The sequence below is a fragment of the Protomyctophum parallelum genome (assembly GCF_964188405.1).
Source record: "Protomyctophum parallelum genome assembly, chromosome: 11".
Classification (NCBI taxonomy): domain Eukaryota; kingdom Metazoa; phylum Chordata; class Actinopteri; order Myctophiformes; family Myctophidae; genus Protomyctophum; species Protomyctophum parallelum.
Window position 1 is genome coordinate 1,675,417 of NC_139707.1, and position 16,637 is coordinate 1,692,053.

The following is a 16,637-nucleotide window of genomic DNA, read 5'->3' on the forward strand; positions in this document are numbered from 1 at the left end:
GGGTTCAGAGACAACACCTGCGCAAATTGACATCATTAAGAAATGCAAGACAATGCTTTGTGTTGTATTGTGTCTGTCTGTCTATATAAGGTGTCTGAGTGTTTACAGTGTTTAAATGAATGATGGCCGTATAGATACAATGGAAGAGATAGATGTGATGATGGAGAGGGACAAACCGAGACATAAAGAGACAAGAAGAGGGACGACAGACAGAACAGAACGTCGGTACAGTAAACATGGCCCATGAAGACGAAAACATCTTATATGATTTACTGATCAACGCAGAATGGCCGTCGGAAACGGACACACAGCCACCAGCGAACAAGGAGCAGACGACGACCTCTGTCATCGTGGAGGCAGTGGCGGGGGCGTTCCGTTCACTCCTTCACCGCCTGCCGTACCGTTCCCATCATCTGCCTCCCGGTCTCGTCAGGCTGGCCGACAGGCAGATCGAATGGCAGCTCGATCTGGCGAGCAATGGCAAACTCCTGGCCGTAGTTCGGGACCAATGTGTGGAGATCAGATCCGCCAGGGATGACTTTGGATCAGCCGTGGGGAAGTGCCCGGTGCCCGAGGACCCCCGTCCAAAGTGGCGCAGGGTGGCATGGAGCCGCGACTGCGCCCTGCTGGCGTACGCCGACAGCGCCGGCACCGTTCGTATCTTTGACCCGACGGGCAGCGAGCTCTTTACCATCCCCCCCCCCGGGGGGCTCGGCTTCCCGGGGGACGTCGGCTGCGCCGCGGCGGGCCTCGTCTTCCTGGAGCACACGGCCAGCACCCAGTGGTCCACGGAGCTCCTGGTCATCACGTACAGTGGCGGGCTGAAGAGCTACCTGGTCGCCGTCGCTGGAACCAATCGGAGCATCCGGGAGAGCCACAGCTTCAATTTCGGCACCCACTACTCCCACGGTGTCGCCTCGGCCGTATACCACCCTGGACATCGGATGCTGCTGGTCGGAGGCTGTGAGTCTGGGGCGTCACGCTGTGGCATCACAGCCTGGAGGATTCTGTCTGGGTCTCCTCCGTACTACGAGAACATCCCCAGCTGTGACGATGATGGCGGTGCTACTCAGACGAAGAAGAAGGCCCTGCCCCGCTTTAGGTTTTTCTCCAGACGAGGTGACGAACAGGACGGCGTGTTCCGTCTCAGCCTTAGTCCTGACGGCAGACTGCTGGCTGTGATTCACCTCTCCGGATGCCTGTCTCTGTGGGAGGTCCCCGGCCTCAGACAGAGAGCCGCCTGGAGCCAGGAGCAACAGCCGGGTTGTGAGGACATCAACCCAGACTGGAACGCCTCCCTGAAGAAGAGAAAGAAACTAAAAGAGAAGGAGCAGTACTACCCACTGTCGGATGTGAGCTGGTGGAGCAACGAGGCCTTGATCCTTGCTCGCTGCTCTGGGTCTCTCAGCATCTCCTCCGTCAGGAGCCTCCAGAACCTCCTGGGAAAGTCCTGCGAATGGTTAGAACCTGTGCCACGCCTTACCGCCGCACACAGTGGTCACTTCCTCTGCCTGGAGTGTGAAGTGCAGAAGAAGAGCGGCCATCTGGACAGCAGCCTGAGTGGCGGTGAGGGTGAGGAGGCGGAGTCAGACTCTGACTCTGATGCCGAGTCATCACCCAAGGACCGCTGCCTCCACTACGTCAAGCAGGGCCTGCACTACGTGACAGCGATGGAACGCTTTTCCCCACCGCGGTGCAAGCGGCCACGCACTCTGGTCAAGAACTACCGGCTGGTCAGCCTGACGTCCACCACACCCATGCAGCTTTACGAGAGGAAGATGGACCATGAGGAGTATGGCGAAGCCCTGTCTGTGGCACAGGCCTACGACCTGGACACAGACCTATTGTACCAGAGACGCTGGAGTAAGAGTTCCGCCGGCAGCGCCTCCATGCAGGACTACCTGAGTAGGATCAGGAAGCGTTCGACGGTACTGCGCGAGTGCGTTGAGCGAGTGCCCGGGGACGTGGACGCGGTCAAGGAGCTGCTGGAGTACGGACTCAAAGGAAGTGGCCTGGAGGCCCTTATCGCCATCGGCAACGGAGAGGACGGGGGCAGTTTCGCCATACCTGAGGACGCAGACATTAATGACCTTCCTCCATACAAGGACTTCCTCTCGGCTGAGGAGGAGCTGGAGAGGAAGGAGAGAGAAATGGAGAGGAAGGAGATGGAGAACGGCAGGAGACGAGCTCTGCTGGCCCAGGTGGACTTCGGCAGGATGAAACTGGAGCAGAGGGAGCTGTGTCTGAACCGACTGAAGCTGCTCCGGTACCTGGACCGTTTGGCCACGTATGAAGAGATCTTGGGCGGTCCTCACGCTGCCGAGGAGAGGTTTGACGCAGAGTTCTTCCGGGAATTCCGCAGTGAGAATATCGTTCTTGCCGCAAGAAAATATGCCAGGGAGGGCGACGTGCAGGCCCTGGGTGTCCTGTTCACGTATCACGGAGCAGACTTACTGGAACATCGCCTCGCCATCCTCTGCAACTTCCCAGAAACCACCTCTCCGCACGAGTATGCTGCTCTGCTGCCAGAGGCCTATCTGGACGACAATGGAGATACGCTGTTTGCTCCGTGGACGGCGCAGAGACACAGAGACGTGGACTGGTGTGAAGCTGAGGAGTGCAGAGCCGTGTTGGACCAGACACCGTCCGGCGGCGATGATGATTACACTTTCCTGTATGAAGAGGCTTCAGAGCTGCTGAGGTTCCATACGCTCACACCCTCCATACAGCTGCTGACCGACTGGTACCTGAGCAGAGCTCAGGCCATCGAGTCCAGCTCCGGTCAGGTGGACTGCGCCCTGGCACTCGTGAGTCTGGGAAAGGAGCGCGGAATTCCCGGACTGGAGCAGTTGTGCGATGACCTGGTCACCATGGAAACCCTGATATACGAGACGCCGTGTGAGTCGAGCGTGACACTTGGGGACCTACGGCAGCTCAGGGACGTCGACAAGCTCCGCCTCCTCATGGACTCCTCCAGCCAGGAGCGCTACGTGAAGGACGTCCTGCAGTGGATGATGCCGTTCCTGCGCCGCTGTGAGCGTCGGGCGGACGGCGAGTGCAGCGTTCTGCTTAGGGAGTACCTGGTCGGCCTGGCCCGGCGAGACCTCTCTTTGCCTCTGGCCGTCTTCCAGCATTCCAAGCCCGACTGCCAGCAGATGATCATAGAGCACTCGGACCAGTTGATGACCGTGGCTCTGGAGTGCATTTACAACAGTGAGAGAGATGATCGTGATCAGCTCAGCCTGTGTTACGACATCTTGGAGTGCCTGCCGGAGAGGGGCTATGGGCCGGAGACGGACCTCACCTCCTCCCTCCACGACCGGGTGGACCGCCTGGAGAAGCATTTGGGCGTGCTAGGGGTGCTGGGGAAGCATGGCCTTCAGAAACCCGTCGCCTACGTGCAAAATAGTCAGGACACCGAAGAGGAAGCCTACCACCTGATGTTCACGCTCTGTAGACACGTGGGGCGCAGAGACCCCCCGGCCGGCGAGGCGGAGTGGCGGGATCTCCTCCAGGACGTGTTGGACCTGCGGCGGGACGTCTCCTCCTGCCTGAAGGTGGAGACGTGTCTCCAGGTCTACGTGGAGTCCCTGCTGTGCTCGGGCCGCGCGGAGAACGTCCGCCTGGCGGGCGACTTCATCCACCGCTCAAAGGTCAAAGGTCACCGCTCAAAGGTCAGCCGCAACGTGCCACCAGCCGTCCACGCCTTCCAGGGCAAAGGTCAAGTCCTGAAAGTGGCCTATGACGGGAGTGTGGAGCTGGTCCTGGCTGCAGCCAGAGAATACTTCAACTCCTCCACTTCATCGCTTGACCCCTGCATGGACCTGGCCAGGGCTGGTCTCCAGCTCATTACAGACTGTCCCCCGGCGATCCAGGAGGAACTGGACCTCATCGGTGCCCTCTGTCAGCTGGAGGACCTCGGTGTTAACATGCTGCCACTTCAAGTGCGCCTGCGGTCAAATCGCCTGTCTGTGGTGGAAGAGTGCGTCTCTCAGTGTTCTACAGCCTACAAACAATCTGCCGCAATGCTGCATCTGGCCAGGCTCCTCCGGGTGGCGGGAGATGACGAGGTCAAGCGCACAGGTCAAGTGTTGACCCTGCTGGCAGAGCACGCTCTCCGGCGTCTGGACTTTAAGGCCTCCTACGTCCACTGTCGGGACCTCATGGCCACAGGCTACAGTCTGGGCTGGGAGGTGAGCAGTCTGCTGGGGCAGAGCGAGGCCTACACAGACCTGGGGGCTCGAGAACAGCTGCTGGGCTTCTCCCTCGCCCACTGCCCCCCCAACGACATCCACAGCCTCCTGGCCGCCTCCAGCGATCTTCATGCCCGGGTGTTATACCGGGCGGTCAACAAGCAGATGGATCCCACCGACGCCCAGACAAGACAGGATGTAGACGAGACCAACTTCCCCCAGATTGGGGCCCCGAGCTTGGCGTCCTCTGTCGGAACAGGGGGGGACTTGCTCCACAAGACCGCCGTAGCCACAACCATCGAAGTCCTGGCCACCGTGGGACCAACCACCAAGGTCGCCCTGACCGGAATCACTGCAGACAACTGCTGGTTGAAAGACTCATTCAACTATCCCCGGCCGACTCAGTGTGACGGCGCCGGCTCCGCTAACCAGGACGCGGCGGGTGAGAACGCCGACCTAGAGAGACAGGGCTGCAGCCCGTTCTACCAGGAGCTGTTTGACCACCCGTACGTAGACCCCAGTCAGGACGTATTTGTGTCCTTTGGCAGCGGCATGCCTCGGGAGAACTTCACAGAGGTTCTGCTGAGGACCGGCAAACTGGCCGAGATGAAGACTGAAGGACAGTCGTCGCCCTTCTCCTCTACGGAGGTCTTGCTGCAGCTCGCCGGTGATGCTCTCCCCAGAGACCTGACGCTGGCTCTGGCCTATCTACTGGCCCTGCCACAGGTCTTGGATGCCAACAGGTGTTTTGAGAAGCACAGCCAGTCGTCTGTGTGCCTGCAGCTGGCGGCATACTATTACTCCCTGCTGATCTATGCCCACCTGGTGCCCTGTTTCGAGGACAAGAGTCGCACCCTCTATCACGCCAATCCGACACTGCTGATCCAATTGGTCACCCGACACGTTTCGGCACATTCGGATTGGCCCGAGGAGTTGGAGAAGCTGATAGGCCAGCTGCTTGCGTACAACGAGCGTCTGACAGAAGTGACTCAGACCCAGGCGATCCGAGGTCTGTGCCGCGGCATGGACGTCCAGCGGTTCAATTCTGACACCGAGTACAAGAAGGAAAGCATTCTGGGCCTGGCAGAGACGCTGGAGGACGACGTGTTCAGGACCGCTCTGTGTCTCGCCCAACGCTACGACGTACCTCTGTGGGACGTCTACATGACACAGCTGGAGTTCCTCTTCACGGACAGCGGCCTCTCCACCAAGGACATTGAGAGGCGGAGCCAGTCTCTGGGGCTGTTTGAGCTGCTGAAGGCAGAACCGCAGGCCTTCCATGGCCACATGATGAAGTATGTCTTGCCTGCCGTTGAGGGCACCGACCTGGGCCTCCTGCTCTACTGCTACACGCTGCTGGAGGCCGCCGGCTGTGAGGCCTTCGTCACCGGCCGCATTAGCCTTGACTCCCACGTCAAGTTGCTCAGGAAGATCCGTGCTGTCGCTGATGGAGTGGACTACAGCAAGCTGACGGACATATCCTCGGACCCGCTGACCGCTCTGGGTCCGGTCCTAACCAGCCAGAACGTGCTGTCGCTCTCCAAACTGGCTCACCACCTGCCCATGCCCGGCGGCGCCACGCACGGGCACACATCGCCACGGGCAACGCTTACCGCCAGCGCGGTGCACACCGCGTGGCTGCAGAGGCTCTTCTGGAACGGGGACCCCCAGCTCTTGAAGAGACCCCCGCAGGGTGACCGCGACTTCCTTCACGCGTACGACATCTGCAGCCGATACCTGGAGAGACTGAGCCCCGCCGACGTCGTCCTCTTCCTGGACGACATCACGCTGTCCACCGCGGCGGCCGATAAGCTGAGTGTCCAGGCTCGCTGTGAGGTGGTCAGGAGAGCCCACGCTGCCCTGCGTCAGCTGGGGGAGAAGTGGAAGAGGAGGGGAGAAGAGGAAGGCAAGCAGAAGGGGACAAACCCAGCTGTGTTGACTTTTGAGCAGGAGACAAACCCAATAGAGGGTCATTTGAGCAGGAGGGGGACAGACCCAGCTGTGTTGTCCTTTGAGCAGGAGGGGACAGAGGCAGCTGTGTCGACCTTTGAGCAGGCCGTTGCCCACCTGAAACGTGCACAGGCCCACCTGGATGCGCTAGGCCACGCCTTCATCGTCTCGCTCAGAGACAGCCGACAGGCAAAGCTACGAGGCTACGGCCGGGCGTTCGACCTCTCCCGCTCCGAGAGATCCAGAGTGCACGAGCTGGCAGTTACCATGACGACTGACGGACAGCCCCTGGAGCTGATCGGAGAGCTACTGTCCGTCACGCCCCTCCCGGACCTGTCGGTCAGAACGGTCGTTCAGGACGCGGTGCGGAGACTAGTGTCTGCGCTCAGCAGCCACACAGATGCCTTGTTGAATTACCCACAACCCCTCTGGGTGCTGGAGGCCATGGTGAGCGCTGTGCACTCTGCCACGGAGAGTGGTTATGGCACGGTGACCTCAGACCACCTGGTAGCTTGGCTGCGACCGTTCTGCTGTGATGATGCACTGCCTCTGCGGCCACGCTGCGACGTGTTGCAGATCCTAGAGAGCCGTTTCAGCCTCGGAGACGCAGACATGGCTCTGTTGCTGCTCCACAGGACCCGGGACATCCTGAGAGACGGACCACGAGTGGTCCAGATGGAGGATGTCGAGAGTGAAGACAAGCGACATGCCCTCTTCCGGGAGCTGCTGGAGGCCGCCCGGAAATGGGAGGAGTTTCAGTTGCTTGTGCTCCTCCTTCGGGTGTGGCCGCCCATGACGATGAATGAGGAGCTGTCCAGTCCCTGGGTGGAGCTGACCTCCGCCCTGCTCACACACTGCCCCCGGAGGGAGGAGGGGAAAGTGGACGGGGACGAGCGGGTGTTGGCCATGATCCGCTCCCTCTATGGCACCGGACACCGGCTCCCCACGCCGTGCGTCCGACAGGTGGCCGCTATGCTCATGGACCAACCAGGCTCCCTGCTGGCCGCCCTCAAGCTAATGGCCGAGAGCGGAGATCAGCAGCTGCTCCGGCTGACCCTGGATCAGGTCAACGGCATGACGCCAGACGCTGCCGACGAGGAGCTCCTCTCCTTGCTCCTGGACGCCGGCCTCCTGGTGGCCTGCGTCTCCTCGGCCCTGTACCCCGCACTGGTCTCCCTGCTGCTCGCCGGGCAGCAGCAGGAGGAGAGGATGAGGAGGTGGGATGTGGAGGAGGTGGCCTCCCAGCTCCTGGCAGCAGGACATGGCCCAGAGGCTGGGTCCCTGCTCTTGGCTCACCGTGGGAGGAGCCACCAGGAACCACATGGAACCTTTGGCTCTGCGATGGCCGTCCTCAGGAAGTGGCTCTGAGTGGATGAGTACTGGTAGAATACTGGCAGTACTGCTAGGAGTGCCGGTATTACTGAGAGGGACAGGAGACCCAGATGGCTTTTAACCAGTGTTTTAACTAGTATCAAACGTTTCAATTTCAAGCAAAACTTACTCAACGTTTGATACACACTAGGCCATGGACTCCGGACATCTTATTACAGACAGACTATTGTTTATATTGTATGTCTTGATTATTTTTTGATTTAATTATTTTTTTAGTCAGAAATGTAGGCCTAACAGCAGGGGGCACAGTGGCGCAGTCGTCGCCTCACAGCTAGAAGGTCCCAGGTTCGTTTCCCGTCATGGACGCTGCGGGGCATGTTCTCTCGTCCACATCATCAGCGCCCATACCGTAGGTGGGGTTTGGCGAAAGGGCATTTCTGTGTGGGGTTTGCATGTTCTCCCTGTGTTCCCTAGGGTAGGTAACCCTCACAAAAAACATGCAGTAATCCTTGTCAGCTCCCCGGCTGGTCAGCCCCCTAGGGCACCCGAAAGGAGCTGGTTGGAATAACGTGTTCCTTCCATCTTTACAATTTAGGCATTTACAGCGATTTACATTAATTAAGCCATTCTGACCGGGCACCCATTTTGGTGTTAGCATCATGTTATGCTTTATCTATTGAAAAATAGAAGATCTACAAGCTCATATCGCGCCACCGAGTGGCGCGATACGAGCTTGTAGGTCTGCTATTTTTGAAAAATCGAAGAACGACTGACATTTTTAGAATCTGATCTCAGGTCAGAATGGGTTCATCAGACCAGTGTGTGTCCAGTGGAAAACCTCGTATGAATCTGATCTCATGCAGGTCAGAATGGGTTAAGCAAGAACAACACATGGTAATGCATCAAATACATAGAAAAGTGCTGTAAACAAACATAACAAATCCCATAGACTCATCTACCATATGACGTAATCTTCAAAATCCATGCATTGGAGGGGTAGCACCCTTCAAAAAAGAAATGTAAACATATCAATTATATCATAATATAATATGTATTATAATATTATATCAATATCAACCGGCTAAAGATAAAAACAGACCTGTAGTGCTGTCCAGGTTGCTAGGCAACGCCTCCGTCTGCGAGTTCAAATCGGGTGCTATGACAACGGGCATATAGCGTGGGGTGTATGCATTCCTGATTTCCATTGTTCTCGAGTAGGCTGGTGCCTGACGGGCACAGGTCTAGTAGAGACAATTGTGAAAACAACACCATCATGTCCCATAACTCAGGCAGTTCCTGGACTATTTCAGGACAGAGCACGAGCTGGAGATCACCATACTCGGCCAGGGAAATGCCATGGTTTACGCGTCATCGTTTATGGACCCAGACAAACTGGAGAGGAGACTGGAGCTGCCCATGACGGAGCTGGTTGCCGAGGTGTCCAGAAAGCCACTGGAGGAGCACGTCGGTCACGACCCTGGTGTTTGTGATGTGTCTCTCAGATGCACATGTGTACGTTCCCACCATCCACTACACCTTCCACTGAGCCCCACCATCCACTACACCAGTGTTTCCCAACCTTTTTTGTCCCAGGGCACACTTTTCATAGCCTAAAAATCTCGGGGCACACCTAGATATATATACGGGGTGTGTGTGTGTGTGTGTGTGTGTGTGTGTGTGTGTGTGTGTATATATATATAGTAAAACGTCTTTGATACCAAACACATTATACTTCTGACAGAGTAAAACTTATTTGAACATGACAGCACTCATCAAATAACTTTAAAAAGAAAAAAAGGACAGAGACAGTAAGTAGTGCTGCCAACGAATATTCCATATTAAAACGAATTTTCGAATCAAAACAATAAATTAATAACTGAATATATAAAATTAAGGTTCGAATAAAAAAAAAAACGGTGGGCCTTTAACGTTCTTTGCGCAGTGAGTGTACGCTGCTCAGAAGGGTGAAATCTTCCGTCAACAGCGTACCTAGTGATCAGAATCGGGGACAGGCCTGGCCTACACCGAAAATGTTTAAAGGTATATTCAGTGATTTCACTCAAGAAACCTTAGGTTTCGTTTTTGGCTGGGACCTAAGCCTTTCATCCAATCAGGATAGAGAGCCAAAAACGAAACCTAAGGTTTTTTGACCCCCAGGGGTTAACTGGGGACAGGGAGGAACTCCTTATATGGTCAACACACTCTATAGTAGGGAGGATTATCACAACAAAACAAAAAAATAAGTGATATTTGAATTAAGTGAAATCACTGAATATACCTTTAATTCTTTGCTTGGGTGTTGTTTCAGACGGACGGGAGAGTAAACAACAACACACAGATCTATCACTCATTAATCTTCAATCATGAAGCGACTTTATCCTTCAGGAAATTATTTTAAAAAGAAAAAAAGCGTAATGTTGAACTGCGGCGCCAGTCCGGCAGCAGCAGCAATGCAGTGTTCTGTTCTGTGAATGAATACTGCCTCCGTGCCTCGTTTTGATAAGGCTATGTGTGGTAGAGTGCTCATTTAAGAAAAATGTCGGTGAAGTTTTACGGGAGAAGGGAGAATGCATGCGTCGTTAAGAGTCTATTGTTCCGCGTCGTCGTTGTTGTCGCACGTACGTCTAATTAGACGTGTGACAACGACGCAACAATAGGAAGCCTGCAGCTCAGTAGCTATTGCTTTAGGGGGAGGGTTAGTGTTACTTTCGGTCAAATCAGGCGGCACACCTGGACACATCAAACGGCACACTAAAGTGCCGCGGCACACAGGTTGGGTAACACTGCATGGTAAATGGTGCATTTATATAGCGCCTTTTATCCAAAGCGCTTTACATAGATTGTGCATTACATTCACCCATTCACACACACATTCATACACCGATGGCAGCGGAAACCATGCAAGGTACCAACCAGCACATCGGGAGCAATTTGGGGTTCAGTGTCTTGCCCAAGGACACTTCGACATGTAGACAGGAGGAGCCGGGATTCGAACCGCCGACCCATGGATCATTGGACGACCTGCTCTACCTCTTGAGCCACAGTCGCCCTGCACTGCACTACACCTTCCACTGAGCCCCACCCCCAACATCCACTACTACACCTTCCACTGAGCCCCCCCCCCCCCATTAAATCCAACATCCTACAGAACACACCTCCACTGAGCACCACCCACGCGATGAACCCCACCCTGGAGAGTTGAAAGGGGAGGGAACTTGGGGGAGGGTCTACATCCAGTTCAGCTGTTTAGAATTATCTATCTTTTTGTCCTTTTCTTGTCGTCTGTCTGTTGCTTCATGTTTGAGGTGACCTGTGACCTGTTGGTTCATGTTTGAGGTGACCTGTGACCTGTTGGTTCATGTTTGAGGTGACCTGTGACCTGTTGGTTCATGTTTGAGGTGACCTGTGACCTGTTGGTTCATGTTTGAGGTGACCTGTGACCTGTTGCTTCATGTTTGAGGTGACCTGTGACCTGTTGCTTCATGTTTGAGGTGACCTGTGACCTGTTGGTTCATGTTTGAGGTGACCTGTGACCTGTTGCTTCATGTTTGAGGTGACCTGTGACCTGTTGGTTCATGTTTGAGGTGACCTGTGACCTGTTGCTTCATGTTTGAGGTGACCTGTGACCTGTTGGTTCATGTTTGAGGTGACCTGTGACCTGTTGGTTCATGTTTGAGGTGACCTAGTGACCTGTTGGTTCATGTTTGAGGTGACCTGTGACCTGTTGGTTCATGTTTGAGGTGACCTGTGACCTGTTGCTTCATGTTTGAGGTGACCTGTGACCTGTTGGTTCATGTTTGAGGTGACCTGTGACCTGTTGGTTCATGTTTGAGGTGACCTATTCCTGGGCGCTACTCTCACTCTGCCAACCTGGGGGGACTTTTCATTTGGTACATATTTAATCAATCTGCGTATTTCATAGCAAATAGGTTTCAATGCTTACTATGCGGATACAAGATAGGTGAGCACAATAGGACATCTGAGCACCTCGATATAAACTATTTTGTCCAACATTTTGCATGATGGTATAGTTTATTTGTTTACTCTTAATAAAATTAATAAACATGAGTTTAATAAATCAATCAATTGGCCTATAGTGTCCAGAACAACTCTGAGCATACAATATATTCTTTATTATTTATTTATTTACGCACGAATGCACGCACGCATGCATGCACGCACGCACGCACGCACAGGCTTTAATTGTTGCTATGCTCTCAGCATGTGTGTGTTGTGTGTTTTGAGGTCTTGTTGCTAGGGATGGAGTCAAAGTGGCTGTGTTTGTGTTACCTTGGCATCAGCTGATGCACACTTTAAAACACACACACACACACACACACACACACACACACACACACACACACACACACACACACACACACACACACACACAGAGAGAGAGAGAGAGAGAGAGAGAGAGTGCAGAGGACAAGTACATCTTTGAGAGCAAATCTCAGGTACGAGACTTATACATGTAACTAGAAATAAACATTTAGTCTCATGACACAGACAGACAGACAGACAGACAGACAGACAGACAGTACTTATAGCTTGTACAGTAGTTCTAGAGCTTGTATATATTGTATATATCGTCACCGTTGGGTGGAATGTGGAAACCTTGTGTTTTCAAAACATTTACTTTCAAAATGTTAAAAAAAGTGTTGATCTGCTATCATGTCGTGAAGTAACACGGTGTGAACTTTACATGTCCGTTTTGTTTGACAAATTAGGAAATTAATTTATGTAAAAAAGAGTTTTGAGTAAAAGTATCAATATACCACAACACAAGACTAATCTGTTTACAAGTAAAAGTCCTGTATTCAAATTGGACTTGAGTAAAAGTAGTATTGTGATTAATCTCACTATAAAGAGCTATTTAACACTGTTACTGAACAAATACTATAGCAATGATTACTCTCACAATAAAGAGCTATTTAACCCATTTTGCGCGGGAACCCCTTTTGGTGTCAGCATCATGTTATGCTTTAGCTATTGGAAAATAGCAGATCTACAAGCTCATAGCGCGCCACCGAGTGGCGCGATATGAGCTTGTAGATCTGCTATCTTTGAAAAAGCGAAGACATTTTTAGAATCTGATCTCAGGTCAGAATGGGTTAATAATGAAACTGTCAGGATGTAATAGACATTTTTTGAATCTGATCTCATGTCAGAATGGGTTAACACTGTTAATAAAAAAGAACACCTTTTTTGCCTCCAACTCTTTCAGCGCCACCTGGTGGTCAATTCCCCCGTTATAAAGAAAGAAATAATTTGTAATTCTATTATGCATGTAATGTGCATGATGTCATCACCTGTACACCAGATTAGAGGATTTTTTCAAAATATGGATGAAAAAATAATAATTGAATTCCCAAGGGAAGACGTCTTGTCGTCCGTGGCATCCGGTACTTAACCCATTCTGACCTGAGATCAGATTCATACCAGGTTTCCACTGCAGGGACACACACTGGTCTGATTAACCCATTCTGACCTGAGATCAGATTCTAAAAAAATGTCAGTCGTTCTTCGATAAAAAAAAAAATAGCAGACCTACAAGCTCGTAGCGCGCCACTCGGTGGCGCGCTACGAGCTTGTAGATCTGCTATTTTTCAATAGCTAAAGCACGACATGATGCTATAACACCAAAATGGGTGCCCGTTCAGAATGGGTTAATGAGTTGTACATACATACAATACTGTATACATACTGTATGGATATGATGTATGTTATACTGTATACTGTATGGATATGATGTATGTTATACTGTATACTGTATGGTTATACTGTATACTGTATGGATATGATTATGTATGTTGTGTTTTTCAGAGACTCAGAATGAAGGATTTAACTCTTTCAGCTCTGAGCAGAGGCTGTGGACGGGTCGTGTTCTCCCACAAAAACACAGGACGCCACGACACGCGCCTAGACGTCTGCTACACGCCACAGGTATATACGACACACACACATCTAGACGTCTGCTACACGCCACAGGTATATACGACACACACACATCTAGACGTCTGCTACACGCCACAGGTATATACGACACACACACATCTAGACGTCTGCTACACGCCACAGGTATATACGACACACACACATCTAGACGTCTGCTACACGCCACAGGTATATACGACACACACACATCTAGACGTCTGCTACACGCCACAGGTATATACGACACACACACATCTAGACGTCTGCTACACGCCACAGGTATATACGACACACACGCCTAGACGTCTGCTACACGCCACAGGTATATACGACACACACACGCCTAGACGTCTGCTACACGCCACAGGTATATACGACACACCCGTCTAGACGTCTGCTACACGCCACAGGTATATACGACACACACGCCTAGACGTCTGCTACACGCCACAGGTATATACGACACACACATCTAGACGTCTGCTACACGCCACAGGTATATACGACACACACACGCCTAGACGTCTGCTACACGCCACAGGTATATACGACACACACGCCTAGACGTCTGCTACACGCCACAGGTATATACGACACACACATCTAGACGTCTGCTACACGCCACAGGTATATACGACACACACGCCTAGACGTCTGCTACACGCCACAGGTATATACGACACACACACCTAGACGTCTGCTACACGCCACAGGTATATACGACACACACGCCTAGACGTCTGCTACACGCCACAGGTATATACGACACACACATGTCTAGACGTCTGCTACACGCCACAGGTATATACGACACACACGCCTAGACGTCTGCTACACGCCACAGGTATATACGACACACACATCTAGACGTCTGCTACACGCCACAGGTATATACGACACACACATCTAGACGTCTGCTACACACCACAGGTATATACGACACACACCCGCCTAGACGTCTGCTACACGCCACAGGTATATACGACACACACCCGCCTAGACGTCTGCTACACGCCACAGGTATATACGACACACACGCCTAGACGTCTGCTACACGCCACAGGTATATACGACACACACACATCTAGACGTCTGCTACACGCCACAGGTATATACGACACACACACATCTAGACGTCTGCTACACGCCACAGGTATATACGACACACACCCGCCTAGACGTCTGCTACACGCCACAGGTATATACGACACACACGCCTAGACGTCTGCTACACGCCACAGGTATATACGACACACACGTCTAGACGTCTGCTACACGCCACAGGTATATACGACACACACGCCTAGACGTCTGCTACACGCCACAGGTATATACGACACACACGCCTAGACGTCTGCTACACGCCACAGGTATATACGACACACACGTCTAGACGTCTGCTACACGCCACAGGTATATACGACACACGCCTAGACGTCTGCTACACGCCACAGGTATATACGACACACACACGCCTAGACGTCTGCTACACGCCACAGGTATATACGACACACACACGCCTAGACGTCTGCTACACGCCACAGGTATATACGACACACACACGCCTAGACGTCTGCTACACGCCACAGGTATATACGACACACACGCCTAGACGTCTGCTACACGCCACAGGTATATACGACACACACGCCTAGACGTCTGCTACACGCCACAGGTATATACGACACACACACATCTAGACGTCTGCTACACGCCACAGGTATATACGACACACACGCCTAGACGTCTGCTACACGCCACAGGTATATACGACACACACACATCTAGACGTCTGCTACACGCCACAGGTATATACGACACACACATCTAGACGTCTGCTACACGCCACAGGTATATACGACACACACATCTAGACGTCTGCTACACGCCACAGGTATATACGACACACACATCTAGACGTCTGCTACACGCCACAGGTATATACGACACACACACATCTAGACGTCTGCTACACGCCACAGGTATATACGACACACACGCCTAGACGTCTGCTACACGCCACAGGTATATACGACACACACATCTAGACGTCTGCTACACGCCACAGGTATATACGACACACCTGTCTAGACGTCTGCTACACGCCACAGGTATATACGACACACACACCTAGACGTCTGCTACACGCCACAGGTATATACGACACGCACGCCTAGACGTCTGCTACACGCCACAGGTATATACGACACACACACATCTAGACGTCTGCTACACGCCACAGGTATATACGACACACGACTAGACGTCTGCTACACGCCACAGGTATATACGACACACACACATCTAGACGTCTGCTACACGCCACAGGTATATACGACACACATCTAGACGTCTGCTACACGCCACAGGTATATACGACACACACACATCTAGACGTCTGCTACACGCCACAGGTATATACGACACACACACATCTAGACGTCTGCTACACGCCACAGGTATATACGACACACACACGCCTAGACGTCTGCTACACGCCACAGGTATATACGACACACACGCCTAGACGTCTGCTACACGCCACAGGTATATACGACACACACACGCCTAGACGTCTGCTACACGCCACAGGTATATACGACACACACATCTAGACGTCTGCTACACGCCACAGGTATATACGACACACACACGCCTAGACGTCTGCTACACGCCACAGGTATATACGACACACACACGCCTAGACGTCTGCTACACGCCACAGGTATATACGACACACACACATCTAGACGTCTGCTACACGCCACAGGTATATACGACACACACACGCCTAGACGTCTGCTACACGCCACAGGTATATACGACACACACACATCTAGACGTCTGCTACACGCCACAGGTATATACGACACACACACGTCTAGACGTCTGCTACACGCCACAGGTATATACGACACACACGGTCTAGACGTCTGCTACACGCCACAGGTATATACGACACACACACGACTAGACGTCTGCTACACGCCACAGGTATATACGACACACACGGTCTAGACGTCTGCTACACGCCACAGGTATATACGACACACACGGTCTAGACGTCTGCTACACGCCACAGGTATATACGACACACACGCCTAGACGTCTGCTACACGCCACAGGTATATACGACACACACACGCCTAGACGTCTGCTACACGCCACAGGTATATACGACACACACACGCCTAGACGTCTGCTACACGCCACAGGTATATACGA

General features: G+C 52.6%; 1 protein-coding gene across 1 annotated transcript; it reads left to right on the plus strand.

Annotated features, from left to right (window-relative positions):
* Positions 1-236: 236 nt before the first annotated feature.
* On the plus strand, positions 237-7,511 carry LOC310866420 (NBAS subunit of NRZ tethering complex-like; the record flags this gene model as incomplete). Its single annotated transcript, XM_083776024.1, has 2 exons — positions 237-6,125; positions 6,213-7,511. The coding sequence occupies 2 exons, from the start codon at positions 237-239 to the stop codon at positions 7,509-7,511; spliced, it is 7,188 nt and encodes a 2,395-aa protein (XP_083632150.1).
* Positions 7,512-16,637: the final 9,126 nt, after the last annotated feature.